The sequence below is a fragment of the Salvelinus fontinalis genome, chromosome 28 (assembly GCF_029448725.1).
Source record: "Salvelinus fontinalis isolate EN_2023a chromosome 28, ASM2944872v1, whole genome shotgun sequence".
Taxonomy (NCBI): Eukaryota; Metazoa; Chordata; class Actinopteri; order Salmoniformes; family Salmonidae; genus Salvelinus; species Salvelinus fontinalis.
The window spans coordinates 35362959-35389180 of NC_074692.1; the positions used below are offsets into that span (position 1 = coordinate 35362959).

Here is a 26222-nt window from a genome sequence, read left to right on the forward strand (position 1 = left end):
TCACACGCACTGGTTGCTCTGATGAAGGTCGACTGATCGAAAGCTCGGGCCACAATGAAACACATTTGAATCTGACTGAAAGTGCACAGACACTATTTACTGTTTCTCCAAAAGTACCATTTAAAAATAACACATTCAGTTCAATGTTGCATCACATTGAATTCATTATGCATGTAAACAGTAATACCAGTTGATTTACACTTTCACCTGTGAGATTTGAAAAATACATGGCTTATCTAATGTTTCTCACAGAGATATTCTATATTTTCAGGATATGATTTATTGTAGATTAGAATCCCCAAACTCCCTGTGTTGCAGGGAGACAAAACACATCAACTAACACAACTAATCAGGATGTAATTTAACGTTTCCCACACAGATATTCTATATTTCAGGATATGCTTTCATGTATTTAACGTACCCTCCAGTATTGTCTGAGCTCTCCTTTCATATCCTCTTCTAACCTCTAGAGGTCACCAACACAGTACAACACACAGTAGCCAGTCAGACATTTACTTACCCACAGCTAGCACAGAGGATGTATTCGAGAGAGAGATGTCTGTCTGTCTCTTATCAACGCAGCAGACTCCTAGGATATCTGTCAAGCACGACCAGTCAACACAGACTAGCTTATTGCTCTCTACTAGAGAGGCAGACAAACACACACACACACAGTTCAGTGTGTACTGTTAATGTTTGTATTGCATGGGTGTTGTGTTGTATTCTCTACTCTCTCTGTGTTGGACACTTTGGTGTGAAAGTGACAGGAAAGGTCATTGGAGTTCACTTGAAAGTTGACCTACACTACCGTTCAAAAGTTTGGGGTCACTTAGAAATGTCCTTGTTTTTGAAAGAAAAGCAAATTTTTTGTCCATTAAAATCACATCAAATTGATCAGAAATACAGTGTAGACATTGTTAATGTTGTAAATGACTATTGCAGCTGGAAACGGCTGGTTTCTAATGGAATATCTACATAGGCGTACAGAGGCACATTAATCAGAAACCATCACTCCTGTGTTCCAACAGCATGTTGTGTTAGCTAAACCAAATGTATCATTTTAAAAGGCTAATTGATCATCAGAGAACCCTTTCGCAATTATGTTAGCACACCTGAAAACTGTTGTTCTAATTAAAGAAGCAATTAAACTGGACTTCTTTAGACTAGTTGAGTATCTGGAGCATCAGCATTTGTGGGTACGATTACAGGAACTCTGCCTAGAAGGCCAGCATCCCGGAGTCGCCTCTTCACTGTTGACGTTGAGACTTGTGTTTTGCGGGTACTACTTAACGAAGCTGCCAGTTGAGGACTTGTGAGGTGTCTGTTTCTCAAACTAAGCACTCTAATGTACTTGTCCTCTTGCTCAGTTGTGCACCGGGGCCTCCCACTCCTCTTTCTATTCTGGTTAGAGCCAGTTTGCGCTGTTCTGTGAAGGGAGTAGTACACAGTGTTGTATGACATCTTCAGTTTCTTTTGCAATTTCTCGCATGGAATAGCCTTCATTTCTCAGAACAAGAATAGACTGGGGAGTTTCAGAAGAAAGGTCTTTGTTTCTGGCCATTTTGAGCCTGTAATCGAACCCACAAATGCTGATGCTCCAGATGATCAACTAGTCTCCCTTTCTGTCTCTATTTTTTTCTCTCTCTCTCTGTCTCTCTCTGTCTGTCTCTCTTTCTGTCTCTCTTTCTGTCTCTCTTTCTGTCTCTCTCTCGGTCTCTCTCTCTTTCTCTCTCTCTCTCTCTCTCTCAATTCAATTCAATTCAATTCGCTTTATTGGCATGACGTATCAATGTACATATTGCCAAAGCTTATTTTGGATATTTACTATATAAAAATGAGAATCCAAATTGTCAACAGGACAACAGTGACAACAATAACCAAGGGTCAAAATAACCAACACATTAAACAATAACAATAAGCATACAGTAGAGTACATGTGCAGGTTGATTGGTCTATCAGAGACTGTCCCTCAACTTATGGCAGGCAGCAATGTAGTGCGCTGCCAACCCACAGCTCTCTGCGTCCTCCCCCAACAGGACGGGTAGCCTATCCTCATCAGAGAGGTCTTTGAAACCTTGAATTAGGGTTTCAAATTTGGGAAAATGACACTCTAATTGTTTTATATTTTTGACATTTTGTCAGGAAATGCAGCTCCGTCTCAGGTTCTGCTGTTGTGCTGTGGTTGGTCTCTCTCTCTCTCTCTCTCTCTCTCTCTCTCTCTCTCTCTCTCTCTCTCTCTCTCTCTCTCTCTCTCTCTCTCTCTCTCTCTCTCTCTCTCTCAATTCAATTCAAGGGGCTTTATCATGCTCTCTCTCAATTCAATTCAATCCAAGGGGCTTTATTGGCATGGGACACATATGTTAACATTGCCAAAGCAAGTGAGGTAGATAATATACAAAAGTGAAATAAACAATAAAAATGAACAGTAAACATTACACTCACAGTAGTTCCAAAAGAACAGAGACATTTCAAATTTCATATTATGTATATATACAGTGTTGTAACGATATACAAATGGTTAAAGTACAAAAGGGAAAATAAATAAGCATAAATATGGGTTGTATTTACAATGGTGTTTGTTCTTCACTGGTTGACCTTTTCTCGTGGCAACAGGTCACAAATCTTTCTGCTGTGATGGCACACTGTGGTATTTCACCCAGAAGAAATACTGTGAGTTTGTCAAAATCGGGTTTGTTTTCTAATTCTTTGTGGATCTGTGTAATCTGAGGGGAATATGTGTCTCTAATATGGTCATACATTTGGTAGAAGGTGAGGAAGTGCAGCTCAGTTTCCACCTCATTTTGTGGGCAGTGTGCACATAGCCTGTCTTCTCTTGAGAGCCAGGTCTGCCTACGGCGGCCTTTCTCAATAGCAAGGCTATGCTCACTGAGTCTGTACATAGTCAAAGCTTTCCTTAAGTTTGGGTCAGTCACAGTTGTCAGGTATTCTGTCACTGTGTACTCTCTGTTTAGGGCCAAATAGAATTCTAGTTTGCTCTGTTTTTTTGTTAATTCTTTCCAATGTGTCAAGTAATTATCTTTTTGTTTTCTCATGATTTGGTTGGGTCTAATTGTGTTGCTGTCCTGGGGCTGTCAGAGTCGCGTGTATAGGTGGCAGGGAAGTCAGGCGCAGGAGAGTCAAACGGAGTGTAAAATGGAGTCTTTTAATGAATGTCCCAGTAACATGCTCCATAACACTCATAAGAAAAGAACATAAACAAATTTGGGTACGAAGACCCGTCGCGCACCTATACACATAAACACAACACTAACAATAAACAATCTCTGACAAACACATGAGGGGAAACAGAGGGTTAAATACACAACAGGTAATGGATGGGATTGAAAACAGGTGTGTGGGAAGACAAGACAAAACCAATGGAAAAGGAAAAATGGATCGATGATGGCTAGAAGACCGGTGACGTCGACCGCCGAGCACCGCCCGAACAAGGAGAGGCAACGACTTCAGCAGAAGTCGTGACAGGGGCTCTGTGGGGTGTGTTTGTGTTTGTGAACAGAGCTCCAGGACCAGCTTGCTTAGAGGACTCTTCTCCAGGTTCATCTCTCTGTAGGTGATGGCTTTGTTATTGGAGGTTTGGGAATAGCTTCCTTTTAGGTGGTTGTAGAATTTAACGGCTCTTTGTATTTGTGGTCCTGGCGACTGGACCTTTTTCGAAACACCATTATTTTGGTATTACTGAGATTTACTGTCAGGGCCCGGGTCTGACAGAATCTGTGCAGAAGATCTAGGTGCTGCTGTAGGCCGTTCTTGGTTGGTGACAGATGCACCAGATCATCAGTAGACATTTGACTTCAGATTCTATTAGACTTTTCTAGTGCCCTCGCCAATTCGTTGATATATATGTTGAAGAGGGTGGGGCTTAAGCTGCATCTCTGTCTCACCCCACGGCCCTGTGGGAAGAAATGTGTATGTTTTTTGCCTATTTTAACCACACACTTGTTGTTTGTATACATGGATTTTATAATGTGTTATGTTTTTCCTCCAACACCACTTTCCATCAATTTGTATAGCAGACCTTCATGCCAAATTGAGTCGAAGGCTGTTTTGAAATCAACAAAGCATGAGAAGACTTTGCTTTTGTTTTGGTTTGTTTGTCAATTAGGGTGTGCAGGGTGAATACGTGGTCTGTCGTATGATAATTTGGTACATTGTTTTCACTGAGGAAATGTACGAGTCTGCTGTTAATGATAATGCAGAGGATTTTCCCAAGGCTGCTGTTGACACATATCCCACGGTAGTTATTGGGGTCAAATTTGTCTCCACTTTTGTGGATTGGGGTGATCAGTCGTTGGTTCCAAATATTGGGGAAGGTACCAGAGCTAAGGATGATGTTACAGAGTTTTAGTATAGCCAATTGGAATTTGTTGTCTGTATATTTGATCATTTCATTAAGGATACCATCAACTCCACAGGCCTTTTTGGGTTGGAGTGTTTTTATTTTGTCCTGTAGTTCATTCAAGGTAATTGGAGAATCCAGTGGGTTTTTGGTAGTCTTTAATAGTTGATTCTAAGATGTGTAATTGATCATGTATATGTTTTTGCTGTTTGCTCTTTGTTATTGAGCCAAAAAGATTGGAGAAGTGGTTTACCCATACATCTCGACTTTGGATAGATAATTCTTCGTGTTGTTGTTTGTTTAGTGTTTTCCAATTTTCCCAGAAGTGGTTAGTCTATGGATTCTTCAATTACATTGAGCTGATTTCTGACGTGCTGTTCCTTCTTTTTCCGTAGTGTATTTCTGTATTGTTTTAGTGATTCACCATAGTGAAGGCATAGACTCAGGTTTTCCGGGTCTCTGTTTTTGGTTGGACAGGTTTCTCAATTTCTTTCTTAGATTTTTGCATTCTTCATCAAACCATTTCTCATTGTTGTTCATTTTCTTCTGCTTTCTATTTGAGATTTTGTTATTTGATTGGGAAGCTGAGAGGTCAAATATACTATTAAGATTTTCTACTGCCAAGTGTACACCTTCACTATTACAGTGGAACGTTTTATCCAGGAAGTTGTCTAAAAGGGATTGAATTTGTTGTTGCCTAATTGTTTTTTGGTAGGTTTCCAAACTGCCTTCCTTCCAGCTACAGCGTTTCTTAATATTGCCTCATGATTGAGTATTGCTCTGTTCAAGTAGACTGTGACTCTTTCTCTCTCTCTCACACACAAACACACGCTTGCACACACCACCACGAACAGCACCATGACCGCCAACAGCACACCACACACACCCACTGGTTCCCCAGCTCAGCCCCACTGGCCACCCCCAGCCCTAGTGACCCCCAGCCCCGGCCTTGTGTATAGCACCATCACCCCCCAGCCCTGGCCCTGTGTATAGCACCATCACCCCCCAGGCCCGGCCCTGTGTATAGCACCATCACCCCCCAGCCCTGGCCCTGTGTATAGCACCATCACCCCCAGCCCCGGCTCTGTGTATAGCACCATCACCCCCCAGCCCTGGCCCTGTGTATAGCACCATCACCCCCCAGCCCCGGCCCTGTGTTTAGCACCATCACCCCCCAGCCCTGGCCCTGTGTATAGCACCATCACCCGCCAGCCCCGGCCCTGTGTATAGCACCATCACCCCCCGGCCCTGTGTATAGCACCATCACCCCCCAGCACTGGCCCTGTGTATAGCACCATCACCCCCAGCCCTGGCCCTGTGTTTAGCACCATCACCCCCCAGCCCTGGCCCTGTGTTTAGCACCATCACCCCCAGCCCCGGCCCTGTGTATAGCACCATCACCCACAGTCCCGGCCCTGTGTATAGCACCATCACCCCCAGCCCCGGCCCTGTGTATAGCACCATCACCCCCCAGCCCCGGCCCTGTGTATAGCACCATCACCCCCCAGCCCCGGCCCTGTGTATAGCACCATCACCCCCCCAGCCCCGGCCCTGTGTATAGCACCATCACCCCCCAGCCCTGGCCCTGTGTATAGCACCATCACCCCCCCAGCCCCGGCCCTGTGTTTAGCACCATCACCCCCCAGTCCCGGCCCTGTGTATAGCACCATCACCCCCCCAGCCCCGGCCCTGTGTTTAGCACCATCACCCCCCAGCCCCGGCCCTGTGTTTAGCACCATCACCCCCCAGCCCCGGCCCTGTGTATAGCACCATCACCCCCCAGCCCGGCCCTGTGTATAGCACCATCACCTCCCAGCCCCGGCCCTGTGTTTAGCACCATCACCCCCCAGCCCCGGCCCTGTGTATAGCACCATCACCCCCAGCCCCGGCTCTGTGTATAGCACCATCACCCCCCAGCCCCGGCCCTGTGTTTAGCACCATCACCCCCAGCCCCGGCCCTGTGTTTAGCACCATCACCCCCAGCCCCGGCCCTGTGTATAGCACCATCACCCCCCAGCCCCGGCCCTGTGTATAGCACCATCACCCCCCAGCCCCGGCCCTGTGTATAGCACCATCACCCCCCCCAGCCCCGGCCCTGTGTTTAGCACCATCACCCCCCAGCCCTGGCCCTGTGTATAGCACCATCACCCCCCCAGCCCCGGCCCTGTGTTTAGCACCATCACCCCCCAGTCCCGGCCCTGTGTATAGCACCATCACCCCCCCAGCCCCGGCCCTGTGTTTAGCACCATCACCCCCCAGCCCCGGCCCTGTGTTTAGCACCATCACCCCCCAGCCCCGGCCCTGTGTATAGCACCATCACCCCCCAGCCCGGCCCTGTGTATAGCACCATCACCCCCCAGCCCCGGCCCTGTGTTTAGCACCATCACCCCCCAGCCCCGGCCCTGTGTATAGCACCATCACCCCCCAGCCCCGGCCCTGTGTATAGCACCATCACCCCCCAGCCCCGGCCCTGTGTTTAGCACCATCACCCCCAGCCCCGGCCCTGTGTATAGCACCATCACCCCCCAGCCCCGGCCCTGTGTATAGCACCATCACCCCCCAGCCCCGGCCCTGTGTATAGCACCATCACCCCCCAGCCCCGGCCCTGTGTATAGCACCATCACCCCCAGCCCCGGCCCTGTGTATAGCACCATCACCCCCCAGCCCTGGCCCTGTGTATAGCACCATCACCCCCAGCCCCGGCCCTGTGTATAGCACCATCACCCCCCAGCCCCGGCCCTGTGTTTAGCACCATCACCCCCCAGCCCCGGCCCTGTGTATAGCTCCATCACCCCCAGCCCCGGCCCTGTGTATAGCACCATCACCCCCCCAGCCCTGGCCCTGTGTATAGCACCATCACCCCCAGCCCTGGCCCTGTGTATAGCACCATCACCCCCCAGCCCCGGCCCTGTGTTTAGCACCATCACCCCCCAGCCCCGGCCCTCTGTATGTAACAGAGTAACGCTAATGGGAAGTGAGGGAGACCTCATGCGGAACAGAGAAGGTTAGAGGGCTAACCGGAGTTCTCTGCCTGGCTCTGAGAGGGAGGTGGTCACACGAGGGACGTGCTGGCTGGTGACAATGACAACAAGGCTCCCTACTCGTGATCAAGCTAAACCGTGGGACGTCCCAACTCTGACGTTGCTTCATTTCAGTTTACATTTTAAACGGTTAAGGTTAGGGTTAAGGTTAGGGTTAAGGTTAGGGTTAATGTTAGGGTTAGGGTTAGGGTTAATTTTAGGGTTAATGTTAGGGTTAAGGTTAGGGTTAATGTTAGGGTTAAGGTTAGGGTTAGGGTTAAGGTTAGGGTTAAGGTTAGGGTTAAGGTTAGGGCTAGGGTTACTATGTTGACATTGTAGTAATTTAGCACACGCTCTAATCCAGAGCCCCTTACAGTTAGTGCATTCATCTTGAGCAGGGACGTCCCAAGGATTCCGAATAACACTAACCATCTTCCAATACGGGAGAAACTTCCCTGCTGTCTCTATGAACTTCCTGGCCTTCAGTCCCAGCCTCAGCCACAACGCCTGCCTGGCCCTGCCTGCACTGGGATTACACTGTGCCTGGTAAAACATGTGACGCATGCTTGGACTTTGGTATTCGTGGCTGTGTTTAGGTTCCTTTACTTTAAATTATGTATACGTTTTGCTGACGCTATTATCTGGGGCAGGCAACCTGTGCTCCTATAGTTAAACGTTGTCATCCATTTCTACTGTCAGATACTTTGACTGTAGCTATTCGGGAGGCATATGTTTTCTGGGACAGGGAAGCAGCAAGTCTGTAGGGATTTCTACCTGCAGGATTTGGTTGGGAGGAGGATAGGGTTGGTTGCCAGGGTTTGTTAACACTTTAGGTCTCACAGACAGTCACCCACACACCTACACCTACTGTACAGTAGATCCCAGAGTTAGACAAGCATCACTCTGTCTGCCCCCTTCAATTACCTATAGCTCTCTTCAAACCTCTCTCTCCCTCTCCCTTTCCCTCTCTCTCTCTTTATCTTCCCCTCTCTCTCTCCCTCTCTCCCCCTCTCTCTCTTCCTCTCTTCGACCCTGTCGCCCCCCCCCCTCTCTCTCTCTCTCTCTCTCTCTCTCTCTCCCTCTCAATTCAATTCAATTCAAGGGGCTATATTGGCATGGTAAACATATGTTAACATTGCCAAAGCAAGTGAAATAGATAATAAATAAAAGTTAAATAAACAAACAATCAAAAATGAATAATAAACATTACACTCACAAAAGTTCCAAATGATTAGAGACTTTTGAAATGTTATATTATGGCCAGATAAAGTGTTGTAACGATGTGCGAATAGGTAAAGTACAAAAGGAGAAAATAAATATAAATAAATATGGGTTGTATTTAAAATTATGTTTGTTCTTCACTGGTTGCCCTTTTCTTGTGGCAACAGGTCACAAATCTTTCTGCTGTGATGGCACACTGTGGTATTTCACCCAATGGATATGGGAGTTTATCAAAATTGAATTTGTATTCAAAATTCTTTGGGTCAGTCACAGTGGTCAGGTATTCTGCCACTGTGTACTCTCTGTTTAGGGCCAAATAGCGTTCTAGTTTGCTCTATTTTTTTGTTAATTCTTTCCAATGTGTCAAGTAATTATCTTTTTGTTTTCTCATGATTTGGTTGGGTCTAATTGTGTTGTTGTCCTGGGGTTCTGTGGGATGTGTTTGTGTTTGTGAACAGAGCCCCAGGACCAGCTTGCTTAGCGGTCTCTTCTCCAGGTTCATCTCTCTGTAGGTGAAGGCTTTGATATGGAAGGTTTGGGAATTGCTTCCTTTTAGGTGGTTGTAGAATTTAACAGCTCTTTTCTGGATCTCAAATATAAAATATATTTTGATTTAACACTCTTTTGGTTACTACATGATTCCATATGTGTCATTTCATAGTTTTGATGTCTTCACTATTATTCTACAATGTTGAAAATTGTTTAAAAAAAACTGGAATAAGTAGGTGTGTTCAATCATTTGACTGGTACTGTACATGTAGAAATGCATATGGACACACACACACACACACACACACACACACACACACACACACACATACATTTACACGCACATACAGTTGCAAAGCACCTTGACACCCTTATGGAGATAAATAACAGTTATTGAATCCAATGCCGACTTACTCGTCTGTTTAAAAGTATTGTCGCAGCCTTGCAGTCCTACCAAGGTGCATGAATCCTATAGAATATATGCTAATTGTATAGGAGATATTCAAATTGTATAGGATATATGCTAATTATATAGGAGATATTCAAATTGTATAGGACTTCTACATCTGCATTGCTTGCTGTTTGGGGTTTTAAGCTGGGTTTCTGTATAGCTCTTTGTGATATTGGCTGATGTAAAAAAAAAAAGGGCTTTATAAATAAATGTGATTGATTGATTTTGACTGGGATACCGCAAACAAAAAAACGTTCCCGAACTAACACTTGCGCTTGACTCCTCCCTGCTCCCGTGGGTCGTCAGTTGTGGAACCCTGGTATCAGAGATATTGTAATTGTATCAGAGATATTGTAATTGTATCAGAGATATTGTAATTGTACCGGAGATTCAGTGAATCCATTCTGGGGGGGGGGAAAGGACAGTTCGATACAAGACTACAGGCTGTCTCCCTCACAGGATTTAAGTTTCCTCTGTTTTAATTCTGAATGTGTCGTTATAACCCCGAAGCTACTGGAGATATGTCACACGCTGTGTGCACCGAGGCACTATACTTTGTGCTAAACGTCTATTTATAGAAACTCTGCAATCTGTGTATCACACTAGGCTTTCAAGGCCCCCAGTGAATTGATTTGATACGATTGTACTGAACTTTAGAGAACATTTTAAAATCGATGAATCTATTCCGGAAGAATCCACACTGCCAGAGAGGGGTGGAGGAAAATAGTATCCGTACAAAATATATATAAACATTTTCTGTATCGGAAGACGATTACAGAAAATTGACTAATACATATGTCAGTTATTCTATCCGTTTGTAGATGCCCATTGAAGTTGATATAGAAACGGGTAACATTAGTAGACCCCCCCGTTTCGTCTCTGTATTCATAAAGTAGTCTGGCTGAGTTGAAAGTCGCTCCTCAATTGGAAGAATGTTTCGGCTCCCACGGAAATCGCTTTAATAATTTTAAAGGAACACGGAGTCTGACGTCCGAGGAACTGAGGCGAGTTAGATGCATTTCTGGGATCACTGTCACAAGCCGTTTCATTTGAAAGACTAGGGTATATTTTAAGAGATACCAGTTCTGACAAGCCATAACAAGCCATAAAACACTTGTTTTACGGATAACATAAAGCTACAGTGTTTCACAACTTCTCCAGAGCAGAATGCCTGTGAAAGGAATCGGGAAAGTGGCTGCGTATCCAAGCAAAGGCGAACACGTCGGAGTAAGTCAACTGTAGTTTTAACAGTATAGATTGCAACTTTTAGCCTAGCCCATCTCTGTATCGTTATGCGCTGCGTCACAGGAATATGCTGTGTGCTACAGTAATACATGTTGGATGAGTTTTACGGCCAGTGGCTATAGGCTACCTTCACGGAGCAACCAATGGCGTTTAGAACCTTGTGAATTCACCTGTTGATTTTCGCCCTCCCGGCCAATAAGAATGACGCCTGAAGTATTTGGCCAAATATTTGCGTTTGTATTTGCACAGTTTAGATGCCTCAGTTAGGGGCAATATAATCATCTGTAGTTGATTATTCCTACTGTTAAACCATCTAGCCTATCTATTCCAAATGACAGCTATTGTAGGCAGCTGAGTTCAGGAGTGTGAATGGATTGTCAATTGTGTTTATTGCCTATTTAAACGTGTTTAAGATTTTTTTTTGTTTAATCGTCATTCTGTTTGAAAAGTCGAACTCTCACTTTGTAAATACCACCCTGACGCGGAGCGTTTACAGAAACAGTGCGCTCATCGGCATGATGAGTAATGGAATGGCAAAGTAAGCCAATATTCCCAGACGTCCGGAGATTATGGTTATTTAGTCTATTTCCAATACTAAGCATGCCGAAAATCATATCCACTTGTGTTTTTGTCAGGGAGAGAGTACACCACCTTATGGTACAAGATAAGAAGGCTAATATCATGGTATGTGTTATTGTCAATAAGACACATGATTTAAAGTAGTAGTTGTGATGTTGTATAAATCTCTATCTAGTTGAAATATTGTCAACACATTCTATAATGGCTGAAGTCTCAACATCCCTCCCCTTGGCTGGTCAAGGCTGACCGCGTGTGTGCGCGCTCCGGTCTTTGTGTGTGTGGACGCACCCTGAAGGCTCTCTGTGCTTGGCTCATTACTGTCTGTCTGTCTGAGCCCAGCAGGGGAGGAGCTTAGGGCACACAGGATACTGGACATCATTACTGGGGCAGGGAGAGCTGGAGGTCTTGGGTATTACGTTTGTCTGTGTGTGTACACTTGTGTATATGTTGTTGAATAGCTGTATGCATTTACAGTAATATCTGTATGCATTTACAGTATATTTGTGTCTATTTCTGTGTGTGTGTGTGTGTGTGTGTGTGTGTGTGTGTGTAACGAGTTGAGGATGATCACATTGCTGACCTCATGACACCCAGCAGCTTCCCCACTTCAAATCCTCTCAACCCCAGCCATATGGTGTTAATTTACACAGCTACTGTATTCATTCAAATAAAACAGTTGAATTAATTAGTACTGATACACATCTTATTCATCAGTCTAGCATCATATTCATCAGTCTAGCATCATATTCATCAGTCTAGCATCATATTCATCAGTCTAGCGTCTTATTCATCAGTCTAGCATCATATTCATCAGTCTAGCATCATATTCATCAGTCTAGCATCATATTCATCAGTCTAGCATCATATTCATCAGTCTAGCATCATATTCATCAGTCTAGCATCATATTCATCAGTCTAGCATCATATTCATCAGTCTAGCATCATATTCATCAGTCTAGCATCATATTCATCAGTCTAGCATCATATTCATCAGTCTAGCGTCTTATTCATCAGTCTAGCGTCTTATTCATCAGTCTAGCGTCATATTCATCAGTCTAGCGTCATATTCATCAGTCTAGCGTCATATTCATCAGTCTAGCGTCATATTCATCAGTTTAGCGTCATATTCATCAGTCTAGCGTCATATTCATCAGTCTAGCGTCATATTCATCAGTCTAGCGTCATATTCATCAGTCTAGCGTCATATTCATCAGTCTAGCGTCATATTCATCAGTCTAGCGTCATATTCATCAGTCTAGCGTCATATTCATCAGTCTAGCGTCATATTCATCAGTCTAGCGTCATATTCATCAGTCTAGCGTCATATTCATCAGTCTAGCGTCATATTCACCAGTCTAGCGTCATATTCACCAGTCTAGCGTCATATTCACCAGTCTAGCGTCATATTCACCAGTCTAGCGTCATATTCACCAGTCTAGCGTCATATTCACCAGTCTAGCGTCTTATTCACCAGTCTAGCGTCTTATTCACCAGTCTAGCGTCTTATTCACCAGTCTAGCGTCTTATTCACCAGTCTAGCGTCTTATTCACCAGTCTAGCGTCTTATTCACCAGTCTAGCGTCTTATTCACCAGTCTAGCGTCTTATTCACCAGTCTAGCGTCTTATTCACCAGTCTAGCGTCTTATTCACCAGTCTAGCGTCTTATTCACCAGTCTAGCGTCTTATTCACCAGTCTAGCGTCTTATTCACCAGTCTAGCGTCTTATTCACCAGTCTAGCGTCTTATTCACCAGTCTAGCGTCTTATTCAACTTTTGGATTACCTAAACTCAGTAACATAATCGGATTACTTTCAGTTACTTTTAGATTACTTTCCCCTTAAGAGGCGAAGGTTAGCATTTTTCGTCATGAATCTTGTTCTGGGGGCAGCTCTGCAATGGTCACAAGCTAAATCTAACCTTAACCTTAACCTTAACCATGCTGCTAACTCTAATGTCTAACCCTAACCTTAAATTTGGACCAAAAAGCACAATTTTGTTTTAATACATTTTTACAATAAGCCAATTTTGACTGTTCTGCCACAGTCTCTGCCTCAAGGACAAGACTCACCCCAATACACATCAATCCGTTTGTTTAAATTTAAGCTATTATATAAAATACTTGCTACCAAAAGAATGCTCAATATATGAGATATTGAACATTCAGCCCTGTGCAGACTCTGCCATGAGGAAACAATCAATAGAACATAGTTTCTGGTACTGTCCATCGGTGGCTCGCTTTTGGAGTCCAAGAATGGTTGTTATGTCTTAATATCAGGGTTTAGATGGACCTGCAAAATGTACTGTTAGGGGATCTGAAAAACCATGATCAGTCAGTAGGAAATATCATTATACAGTACTGTTGTGTCTTTACTATCATTAACTGAAGACCTTTAGTTTTTTATCAAAGATTCTCTGTAATTAGTATTACGCGATTAAACTGATTATTCATGTAACTGTAATTAACTAGGAAGTCGGGGCACCAAGGAAAATATTCAGATTACAAAGTTATAATTTTCCTAATATAACTTTTCAGATATTTTATATCTGATCAATTAGTCTTCGAATTAATGAATTATTTACTTTACCTCACGTTAATCTCATTCCAAACGTCGTAAATTGTTGGTTATCTGCACGAACCCAGTCTTCACTATGACTCATCCATACATCAATTGTCTTAAATCATTTATTTACTAACTAAGTAATTCACAGAAATGCATAAACAAACAAACAAAGTAAATATGGTTACAAGAAATGATAGGGGAATGTGCCCTTGTGGGCTAAACCGGCATGGCGGCTTGTTGGACAAAAGGGGAGTGGGGGTCAGATGAGAAGTCACTACAGAGTTGATAATTATAACAGTTGAAATGCTAATCCTTTGCATATGAACGCTCACTCATTCGGGAACAATTACAATCAATATATATATATTTACGCTCAGTGCGTCGTCGGGATCTCTGCTGAAAAGTTAGTTTCTGTTGGAGAGTTTCCGAAATTTCACATTTCACACACGCTCTTAACCACTAGGCTACCATAAATGTAGTTTTGTACTGTAATTGTAAGCAGACAATGAGAAAATTGCATTTGGAAAAGGTGAAGTTTTTCCTGTGAGCCAACGCAGTAACCAAGGTAACCACAGGTTGTTTTTCCCCTCCACAGGCGAGCTAATACCGACTGAGACTATAGGTCTACTTTATGAGTGACTGTGGGTTTAAATGCATATTATAAACGGAGTGTGTATTTCTAACTATGTAGAACTGATCCCCCAGGGGAGAGAGATGGTCAGAGCAGACTTGAGGGCGTGTGTTTCCGGCCGCCTTAGAGTGGAGCAGGTGGTCCCAGCAGTAATCCCCCAGAAGGCCGTGGCAGTTCTAATCTCTCGGGGGGCCGTTTTGGCTTTGACCAACACACACACACACACACACACACACACACACACACACACACACACACACACACACACACACACACACACACACACACACACACACACACACACACACACACTGACCAGCCGGAAACACTCACACCCTATAATTAGTACACTCACACCCTATAATTAGGACACTCACAGACCAGATTATGTTGATTCCATCTTTCTAGTTTTCTAGATCAGCTTGCGTCAAGATTTAAAACTTAATGAAATAATATGTTATATTATATTATAGACCGTTTCTTATAAAGTCTTTGGTAACTCAGCAGAGTGCACAGATGGGGAGGAACAGTACGTTTTGTAGACAGACAGTTTAGGAACAAATATAAAGTATATGAAATACCTGTTATGTCAGAATGTGTTCATTACTGCAGCATATATCCCTCTAGAGGTTATCAGGGGTCATGTAGTCTGATCTGACACACCCTTTCTACCACATCGCCGGGCCGAGGGCTCCTGAGTGACGCGGTGGTCTAAGGCACTGCATCTCAGTGCAAGAGGAGCACTATAGTACCTGGTTCGAATCCGGGCTGCATCACATCCGGCTGTGATTGGGAGTCTCATAAGGCGGCGCACAATTGGCCCAGCGTCGCCTGGGCTTGGCCGGAGTAGGCTGTCATTGTAAATTAGAATTTGTTCTTAACTGACTTGCCTAGTTAAATACATTTTAAATAAAATAATAATTCTCAGGGGGAGTGGACAGAGTTAAATATTCCACAGATTACCAAATGCCACCCTATTCCCTTTATAGTGCACTACTTTTGACCAGGGTCTATAGGGTAGTAGTGTACTATGGAATAGGGTTCTGTTTGGGACGTAATCCCTGTCACACCACAGCCGAGACAGACCTTGTTCCAATACAAAGGAAGTGACAGACCACAGCTGAGACAGGCCTTGTTCCAATACTAAAGAAGTGTCACACCACAGCTGAGACAGACCTTGTTCCAATACTAAGGAAGTGTCACACCACAGCCGAGACAGGCCTTGTTCCAATACTAAGGAAGTGTCACACCACAGCCGAGACAGGCCTTGTTCCAATACTAAGGAAGTGACAGACCACAGCCGAGACAGGCCTTGTTCCAATACTAAGGAAGTGTCAGACCACAGCTGAGACAGGCCTTGTTCCAATACTAAGGAAGTGTCAGACCACAGCCGAGACAGGCCTTGTTCCAATACAAAGGAAGTGTCAGACCACAGCCGAGACAGGCCTTGTTCCAATACTAAGGAAGTGACAGACCACAGCCGAGACAGACCTTGTTCCAATACTAAGGAAGTGACAGACCACAGCTGAGACAGGCCTTGTTCCAATACTAAGGAAGTGTCAGACCACAGCTGAGACAGGCCTTGTTCCAATACTAAGGAAGTGTCAGACCACAGCCGAGACAGGCCTTGTTCCAATACTAAGGAAGTGACAGACCACAGCCGAGACAGGCCTTGTTCCAATACTAAGGAAGTGTCACACCACAGCTGAGACAGACCTTGTTCCAATACTAAGGAAGTGACAGACCACAGCCGAGACAGGCCTTGTTCCAATACAAAGGAAGTGACAGACCACAGCTGAGACAGGCCTTGTTCCAATACTAAGGAAGTGACAGACCACAGCCGAGACAGGCCTTGTTCCAATACTAAGGAAGTGACAGACCACAGCCAAGACAGGCCTTGTTCCAATACAAAGGAAGTGACAGACTACAGCTGAGAGGCCTTGTTCCAATACTAAGGAAGTGACAGACCACAGCTGAGACAGGCCTTGTTCCAATACTAAGGAAGTGACAGACCACAGCTGAGACAGGCCTTGTTCCAATACTAAGGAAGTGACAGACCACAGCTGAGACAGGCCTTGTTCCAATACTAAGGAAGTGACAGACCACAGCTGAGACAGGCCTTGTTCCAATACTAAGGAAGTGACAGACCACAGCTGAGACAGGCCTTGTTCCAATACTAAGGAAGTGACAGACCACAGCTGAGACAGGCCTTGTTCCAATACTAAGGAAGTGACAGACCACAGCTGAGACAGGCCTTGTTCCAATACTAAGGAAGTGACAGACCACAGCTGAGACAGGTCTTGTTCCAGTACTTTAAAATATTTTCTCCCTCCTCCTTCCCGAGAGGTAAATCAGTTTAAGTGACAGTGTTTTTTGAGTAGGCCTATTTCAACTCTATGCGTCTTGATTTAGTCTGACTGTGGATGATTTCCATGAGTAAACCCTTCATGTTAGATTATTGGATCGATGCAGGTGGGCGCTCCATGTCTGCATGTTTCTCCTATCCTTGTCATGTGACGTCTGTGATTACTATTCTAACAGGCTATAACCCCTCTCAGCTCTCTTCACCGAGAGAGAGAGAGAGAGAGAGAGAGAGAGAGAGCGAGCACTAGAGACAGCAGTCCACTCCAAGCAGAAAGGCTGATTGTTCCAGCCTCAGTCACGGGTCTCAGTTTGCTGTTTCTGTTTTGTGTTGATAAAACAATGGCTGTTTTGGAGTGCCAGGGTGGTGTCTGAGAACCTTGGCTCATCTCGAGCCCTCTGTTCTCTCTCTCCACTGGGCCAGCTATTCTCCCCACTGTCTATTGTGATGTCATCTCATTAGTGACTCATTCTATTTGCATATTCTGAATCCCTCTTCCCTCATTTCTATTATTAGGTGACCTGTTTATTATATAGCGTTTTAAGAGAAAATAATGTGAAGCTCTTTGTAAATAAAAGTATTATTATTATATAAGTATCATTAGCACGATTAGTCTAAATTATTCATAGTTTGACCTCTCGTCTTGAAGTAATTCATACTTAAAAATCCCCCCAAAACACTATTCAGATAGCAACACCTTTTCTGTATGTCTCAGCAAGCTGGGCATGAGTCTTTCAACATCTCTTTGTTTTTTCTTAATGATAAATTGTTCTATTTTTATCATCTTCCCTTCAGTGTTGCACCTGGGATTGTGTCTCTGTGTAGAGTATCTGACAGACCACAGTGTCTCTGTATAGAATATCTGACAGACCACAGTGTCTCTGTATAGAATATCTGACAGACCACAGTGTCTCTGTATAGAATATCTGACAGACCACAGTGTCTCTGTATAGAATATCTGACAGACCACAGTGTCTCTGTATAGAATATCTGACAGACCACAGTGTCTCTGTATAGAATATCTGACAGACCAGAGTGTATAGAATATCTGACAGACCAGAGTGTCTCTGTATAGAATATCTGACAGACCACAGTGTCTCTGTATAGAGTATCTGACAGACCAGAGTGTATAGAATATCTGACAGACCAGAGTGTCTCTGTATAGAATATCTGACAGACCAGAGTGTCTCTGTATAGAATATCTGACAGACCAGAGTGTCTCTGTATAGAATATCTGACAGACCAGAGTGTATAGAATATCTGACAGACCACAGTGTCTCTGTATAGAATATCTGACAGACCAGAGTGTATAGAATATCTGACAGACCACAGTGTCTCTGTATAGAATATCTGACAGACCACAGTGTCTCTGTGTAGAATATCTGACAGACCACAGTGTCTCTGTATAGAATATCTGACAGACCAGAGTGTATAGAATATCTGACAGACCACAGTGTCTCTGTATAGAATATCTGACAGACCAGAGTGTCTCTGTATAGAATATCTGACAGACCAGAGTGTCTCTGTATAGAATATCTGACAGACCAGAGTGTCTCTGTATAGAATATCTGACAGACCAGAGTGTCTCTGTATAGAATATCTGACAGACCAGTGTGTCTCTGTATAGAATATCTGACAGACCACAGTGCCTCTGTATAGAATATCTGACAGACCACAGTGCCTCTGTATAGAATATCTGACAGACCAGAGTGTCTCTGTATAGAATATCTGACAGACCAGAGTGTCTCTGTATAGAATATCTGACAGACCAGAGTGTCTCTGTATAGAATATCTGACAGACCACAGTGTCTCTGTATAGAATATCTGACAGACCACAGTGTCTCTGTATAGAATATCTGACAGACCAGAGTGTCTCTGTATAGAATATCTGACAGACCAGAGCAGCAGAGAGGAAATTATTAGGCTTTGATCACTGGGAGGAAGTCCATCAGTAAACAACCACTTCAGACACTGGCCTCTATCTCTCTCTCTTCCTATTTCTCTCCATTCCCCTCTCTCTCTGTTCTGTGTTCTCCCTCTGCCTCTCTGTTCTGTGTTCTGCCTCTCTGTTCTGTGTTCTGCCTCTCTGTTCTGTGTTCTCCCTCTGCCTCTCTGTTCTGTGTTCTGCCTCTCTGTTCTGTGTTCTGCCTCTCTGTTCTGTGTTCTGCCTCTCTGTTCTGTGTTCTGCCTCTCTGTTCTGTGTTCTGCCTCTCTGTTCTGTGTTCTCCCCCTGCCTCTCTGTTCTGTGTTCTCCCCCTGCCTCTCTGTTCTGTGTTCTCCCCCTGCCTCTGTGTTCTGCCTCTGTGTTCTGCCTCTGTGTTCTGTGTTCTGCCTCTCTGTTCTGTGTTCTCCCTCTGCCTCTCTGTTCTGTGTTCTCCCTTTGCCTCTCTGTTCTGTGTTCTCCCTCTGCCTCTCTGTTCTGTGTTCTCCCCCTGCCTCTCTGTTCTGTGTTCTCCCTCTGCCTCTCTGTTCTGTGTTCTCCCTCTGCCTCTCTGTTCTGTGTTCTCCCTCTGCCTCTCTGTTCTGTGTTCTCCCTCTGCCTCTCTGTTCTGTGTTCTCCCTCATCTCCCTCCCTTCCCCTCTCAGTTCATCCTACAGCCTCCTGAGTCCTGTTTTATATCCTGGCTCATCAGTAGCAGGGTCTATCTATTGTTCTAGCTGCACTGAGAAGGAAGTGATGTCAGGATAAATACATCATAATAATACAATCAGAACACTGCTGTTTGTTACCGTAGCACTGGGGTTGCTATGGTAATTATTTCACTCCAGTGGTTTCCTCAATCATATTGCCCTGATAGGAGTTATGGTCAAAGAAACTTTGCATTCAACTTTGCATGTTTCGCGGATCACAAACCCTGTTCATCTGAAGCTGAACGAAGGCTGAATGAGCAAAGTATTTGAAGGAAAACAAATCTACTATTTGAAGTCGTACCCAGGTCTGTGGGGAGACCTTATCTGGCTGTTTGATCTGAAGAAATGCAACAGACGCCACAAGGAAGAGCCAACACACACACACACACACACACACACACACACACACACACACACACACACACACTGCATTACTTCTGTAACCATCACTGGATAATCTGAAGCAATTTACCTGTATGTATCTGTAGTTCTCTGACATATCACCGTGACAACCTGGGTTAACCTGGTCCTGTCCTGTCCTCTACCTACCCGGTCCTGTCCTCTACGTCTCCAGTCAGAGTTAATCTGGTCCTGTCCCCTACTTCTCTCAGAGTTAACATGGGTTTTGTCCTGTCCTCTACGTCTCTGTCAGTTAACCTGGGTTTTGTCCTGTCCTCTACGTCTCTGTCAGAGTTAACCTGTGTCATCATGGGAGGGAAGCCCCAGCAGGCCTACAGCCTCTGTCCCCTGTCCTATAGTTAGTTTAACACCCAGCTGGTTTGGTTAGTCTAACACTCAGCTGGTTTGGTTAGTTCAACACTCAGCTGGTGGTTTGGTTAGTTTAACACTCAGCTGGTTTGGTTAGTTCAACACTCAGCTGGTGGTTTGGTTAGTTCAACACTCAGCTGGTGGTTTGGTTAGTTTAACACTCAGCTGGTGGTTTGGTTAGTTTAACACTCAGCTGGTGGTTTGGTTAGTTCAACACTCAGCTGGTGGTTTGGTTAGTTCAACACTCAGCTGGTGGTTTGGTTAGTTCAACACTCAGCTGGTGGTTTGGTTAGTTCAACACTCAGCTGGTGGTTTGGTTAGTTCAACACTCAGCTGGTGGTTTGGTTAGTTCAACACTCAGGTGATGGTTTGGTTAGTTCAACACTCAGCTGGTGGTTTGGTTAGTTCAACACTCAGCTGGTGGTTTGGTTAGTTCAACACTCAGCTGGTGGTTTGGTTAGTTTAACACTCAGCTGGTGGTTTGGTTAGTTTAACACTCAGCTGGTGGTTTGGTTAGTTTAACACTCAGCTGGTGGTTTGGTTAGTTCAACACTCAGCTGGTGGTTTGGTTAGTTCGACACTCAGCTGGTGGTTTGGTTAGTTCGACACTCAGGTGATGGTTTGGTTAGTTTAACACTCAGCTGGTGGGTTGGTTAGTTCGACACTCAGCTGGTGGGTTGGTTAGTTCGACACTCAGCTGGTGGTTTGGTTAGTTCGACACTCAGCTGGTTTGGTTAGTTCGACACTCAGCTGGTGGTTTGGTTAGTTTAACACTCAGCTGGTGGTTTGGTTAGTTTAACACTCAGCTGGTGGTTTGGTTAGTTTAACACTCAGCTGGTGGTTTGGTTAGTTTAACACTCAGCTAGTTTGGTTAGTTCAACACTCAGCTAGTTTGGTTAGTTCAACACTCAGCTGGTTTGGTTAGTTTAACACTCAGCTAGTTTGGTTAGTTCAACACTCAGCTGGTGGTTTGGTTAGTTTAACACTCAGCTAGTTTGGTTAGTTCAACACTCAGCTGGTTTGGTTAGTAAAGAGGGAGGAGGGAGGAAGGGAGGGTGAAAAATAAGTGGGGTCCTGGGCAGTCTTTGATAGTTTAACAGGAAGTGAAGTCATTGCTGACTTGATAACATCGTTAATCATCTGCTGTTTGTCTGATGGACTCAAAATACTTTCCTCCTGAGAGGGAGAGAGAGGAGGGGGGAGAGAGAGAGGGGGAGAGGGAGAGAGGGGTGAGGGGGAGAGAGGGAGAGGCGAGGGGGGGAGAGAGGGGACGGGTGAGGGGTGGGGAGGGGGAGAGAGGAGGGGCGAAGGAGAGAGTGAGAGGAGGGCTGAGGGGGAGAGAGAGGAGGGGCGAGAGAGAAAGGAGGTGTGAGAGGGAGACTTGGCGATCAGACCGCAATCATCTCCTCTCCCACAGATCTCCAGGTTCCAGCCTCCACAGCAGATGTGTGGCTGGCTGACTGCCTGGCCTGGCTGGTGGTGAGTGGGTTTCAGGGTCAGCTCTGTCTGTCTTTGACCACAAGACCAGGCACCAAGCACACGGTCTATTTACAGCACTGTTACCATACAGTACAGTACCCATCACATCATATCTATGTGGTGGCTGGCTAGTGTGTCCTCTCTGTCTCCAGTCCTGTGTAATGTGTCCTCTCTGTCTCCAGTCCTGTGTAATGTGTCCTCTCTGTCTCCAGTCCTGTGTAGTGTGTCCTCTCTGTCTCCAGTCCTGTGTAGTGTGTCCTCTCTGTCTCCAGTCCTGTGTAGTGTGTCCTCTCTGTCTCCAGTCCTGTGTAGTGTGTCCTCTCTGTCTCCAGTCCTGTGTAATGTGTTCTCTGTCTCCAGTCCTCTGTAATGTGTCCTCTCTGTCTCCAGTCCTGTGTAATGTGTCCTCTCTGTCTCCAGTCCTGTGTAATGTGTCCTCTCTGTCTCCAGTCCTGTGTAATGTGTCCTCTCTGTCTCCAGTCCTGTGTAATGTGTCCTCTCTGTCTCCAGTCCTGTGTAGTGTGTCCTCTCTGTCTCCAGTCCTGTGTAATGTATGTGTGTTTGTGAAGTACTGTGAAGTAGATAGCTAGGTATTTTATTCGCTTGTCTTTCTCCCCTAACAATCGGGATCAGAACACTTTAATTTTTTTGACAGAAATGTATTGTGCATAACAGACATAAGAGTTATATTCTGTTAAGCATAAAAACATTGATATCAGGCTGTCAGTGTCTATACCGTATATTTCTATGTCGTTTACATTTACATTACATTTTAGTCATTTAGCAGACGCTCTTATCCAGAGCGACTTACATACAGTTCATACATTTTATTACATTTTACATTTTTACATATTACATATTACATTTTACATACTGAGACAAGGATATCCCTAACGTCCAAACCCTCCCTAACCCGGACGACGCTATGCCAATTGTGCGTCGCCCCCGGACCTCCCGGTTGCGGCCGGCTGCGACAGAGCCTGGGCGCGAACCCAGAGACTCTGGTGGCGCAGCTAGCACTGCGATGCAGTGCCCTAGACCACTGCGCCACCCGGGAGGCCCTGCAGGTCTGGTATGTTGTGATGTGCTGCTCTACTGGAGGGAGCAGAACATAGACGCTCCAGTGACTCTACAGGTATTACCTTTCACCCAGGTAGGGAGGCTCCTCATTCGTCGCTGGGCTGGGAAGGGTCTGGAAACTCGCTAGGGAGAGTTGCTACGTGCTTCTGTGAGCTTATGTGGCCTACCACTTCACGGCTGAGCCGTTGTTGCTCTTAGATGTTTCCACTTCACAACAACAGCACGTACAGTTGACCGGGGTAGATCTAGCGGGGCAGACATTTGACAAACTGGCTTGTTGGAAAGGTGGCATCCTATGACGGTGCCACATTGAAAGTCACCGAGATCTTTAGTAAGGCCTTTGTACTGCCAATGTTTGTCTATGGAGATTGCATGGTTTTGCGCTCGCTTTTTATACACCTGTCAACAATGTGTGTGGTTGAAATGGCCCAATCCACTAATTTGAAGGGGTGTCCACATACTTAAAAGAAAATATCCTGTCTCTCTCTTTGCACTCTCCCTCGCTCGCTACTGTAGTGGGCAGTAGCTTGTCAAGGTCACAACAACGCTACTGTAGTGGGCGGTAGCTTGTCAAGGTCACAACAACACTACTGTAGTGGGCAGTAGCTTGTCAAGGTCACAGCAACGCTACTGTAGTGGGCGGTAGCTTGTCAAGGTCACAGCAACGCTACTGTAGTGGGCGGTAGCTTGTCAAGGTCAAAATAACGCTACTGTAGTGGGCGGTAGCTTGTCAAGGTCACAGCAACGCTACTGTAGTGGGCGGTAGCTTGTCAAGGTCAAAATAACGCTACTGTAGTGGGCGGTAGCTTGTCAATGTCACAGCAACGCTACTGTAGTGGGCGGTAGCTTGTCAAGGTCAAAATAACGCTACTGTAGTGGGCGGTAGCTTGTCAAGGTCAAAGTAACGCTACTGTAGTGGGCAGTAGCTTGTCAAGGTCAAAATAACGCTACTGTAGTGGGCGGTAGCTTGTCAAGGTCACAACAACGCTACTGTAGTGGGCGGTAGCTTGTCAAGGTCACAACAACGCTACTGTAGTGGGCGGTAGCTTGTCAAGGTCACAACAACGCTACTGTAGTGGGCGGTAGCTTGTCAAGGTCACAACAACGCTACTGTAGTGGGCGGTAGCTTGTCAAGGTCACAACAACGCTACTGTAGTGGGCGGTAGCTTGTCAAGGTCACAACAACGCTACTGTAGTGGGCGGTAGCTTGTCAAGGTCACAACAACGCTACTGTAGTGGGCGGTAGCTTGTCAAGGTCACAGCAACGCTACTGTAGTGGGCGGTAGCTTGTCAAGGTCAAAATAACGCTACTGTAGTGGGCGGTAGCTTGTCAAAGTAACGCTACTGTAGTGGGCAGTAGCTTGTCAAGGTCAAAGTAACGCTACTGTATTGGGCGGAAGCTTGTCAAGGTCACAACAACGCTACTGTAGTGGGCGGTAGCTTGTCAAGGTCACAACAACGCTACTGTAGTGGGCGGTAGCTTGTCAAGGTCACAACAACGCTACTGATAGAGACAAACTAGGAGAGGCAACAGTTTAGATGAAACCTGAGCTGCTCTTGTTTTGGAGTCCACGATGTCTCTTATTACAACCTGTGTTGTCATCATTATGTAATAATCAGTATATAAATCATGTTTCATACATTCCTTTGGTAACCCTTTATTTGAATCAGTATATTTTATGGAGGAACTCATTTATGTTTATTTCAATTGACATAAATGGTTCTAATGTAATGTAGTTATTTTAGAAACGACTATATGTAAATGATGTGATAGGAGGCCAGTGGTCAGACAGTAAGATGACTGGTCAGGGCTCTCTGTGCACTTAGAGAAAGGAACGTAAACAGTTACCATCAGATCTGGAGATGGTTACGGAACAGAACTCGCCCTCTCCCTGGGCTACAGCACACTGGCATATTTCTGTCTTCTCACAGTGTAGGGCTGTGTCTTTGATGTTGACTCTGTGTTGATGTTGTCACACTGTACACAACTCTGTGTTGATGTTGTCACAATGTACACAACTCTGTGTTGATGTTGTCACAATGTACACAACTCTGTGTTGATGTTGTCACAATGTACAGAACTCTGTGTTGATGTTGTCACAATGTACAGAACTCTGTGTTGATGTTGTCACAATGTACAGAACTCTGTGTTGATGTTGTCACAATGTACAGAACTCTGTGTTGATGTTGTCACAATGTACAGAACTCTGTGTTGATGTTGTCACACTGTACAGAACTCTGTGTTGATGTTGTCACACTGTACAGAACTCTGTGTTGATGTTGTCACACTGTACAGAACTCTGTGTTGATGTTGTCACACTGTACAGAACTCTGTGTTGATGTTGTCACACTGTACAGAACTCTGTGTTGATGTTGTCACAATGTACAGAACTCTGTGTTGATGTTGTCACAATGTACAGAACTCTGTGTTGATGTTGTCACAATGTACAGAACTCTGTGTTGATGTTGTCACACTGTACAGAACTCTGTGTTGATGTTGTCACACTGTACAGAACTCTGTGTTGATGTTGTCACACTGTACAGAACTCTGTGTTGATGTTGTCACACTGTACAGAACTCTGTGTTGATGTTGTCACAATGTACACAACTCTGTTTATGTTGTCACAATGTACAGAACTCTGTGTTGATGTTGTCACACTGTACAGAACTGTGTGTTGATGTTGTCACACTGTACAGAACTCTGTGTTGATGTTGTCACACTGTACAGAACTCTGTGTTGATGTTGTCACACTGTACAGAACTCTGTGTTGATGTTGTCACACTGTACAGAACTCTGTGTTGATGTTGTCACAATGTACAGAACTCTGTGTTGATGTTGTCACAATGTACACAACTCTGTTTATGTTGTCACAATGTACAGAACTCTGTGTTGATGTTGTCACACTGTACAGAACTCTGTGTTGATGTTGTCACAATGTACAGAACTCTGTGTTTATGTTGTCACAATGTACAGAACTCTGTGTTTATGTTGTCACAATGTACAGAACTCTGTGTTGATGTTGTCACAATGTACACAACTCTGTGTTGATGTTGTCACACTGTACAGAACTCTGTGTTGATGTTGTCACAATGTACAGAACTCTGTGTTGATGTTGTCACAATGTACAGAACTCTGTGTTTATGTTGTCACAATGTACACAACTCTGTGTCGATGTTGTCACAATGTATTGTGCGTGGAGAACATGGAATTCTGTTTTTGTGGTGTCACCATGTTCTTTAGGGACAGATTGAAATGTACTGGGGGAGAGGTGGTCCAAAATAGGGGAGTGTTGTCAAACTTTTGTTTTGCTTTGGAGAGGGTTGTGTGTTTTTTGGGGTAGGGGAAC

The 26222-nt window shown here is 44.9% G+C and overlaps 1 protein-coding gene across 4 annotated transcripts in view; it reads left to right on the forward strand.

The window, feature by feature from the left end:
- The window catches only part of LOC129826640 (tight junction protein ZO-2-like), a 255547-nt gene that overhangs the window by 94926 nt on the left and 134399 nt on the right, over positions 1 to 26222 (forward strand). The window contains exon 1 of one of the 4 annotated variants that reach the window (XM_055887584.1): positions 10350 to 10765. The exons of the other annotated variants lie outside the window; for them this stretch is intronic. Within the exon in view, the coding sequence (XP_055743559.1) occupies positions 10706 to 10765 (60 nt within the window). The 5' untranslated portion in view covers positions 10350 to 10705. Of the gene's footprint in view, positions 1 to 10349; positions 10766 to 26222 lie in introns of those variants that run through there. 4 annotated transcript variants of the gene reach the window in all.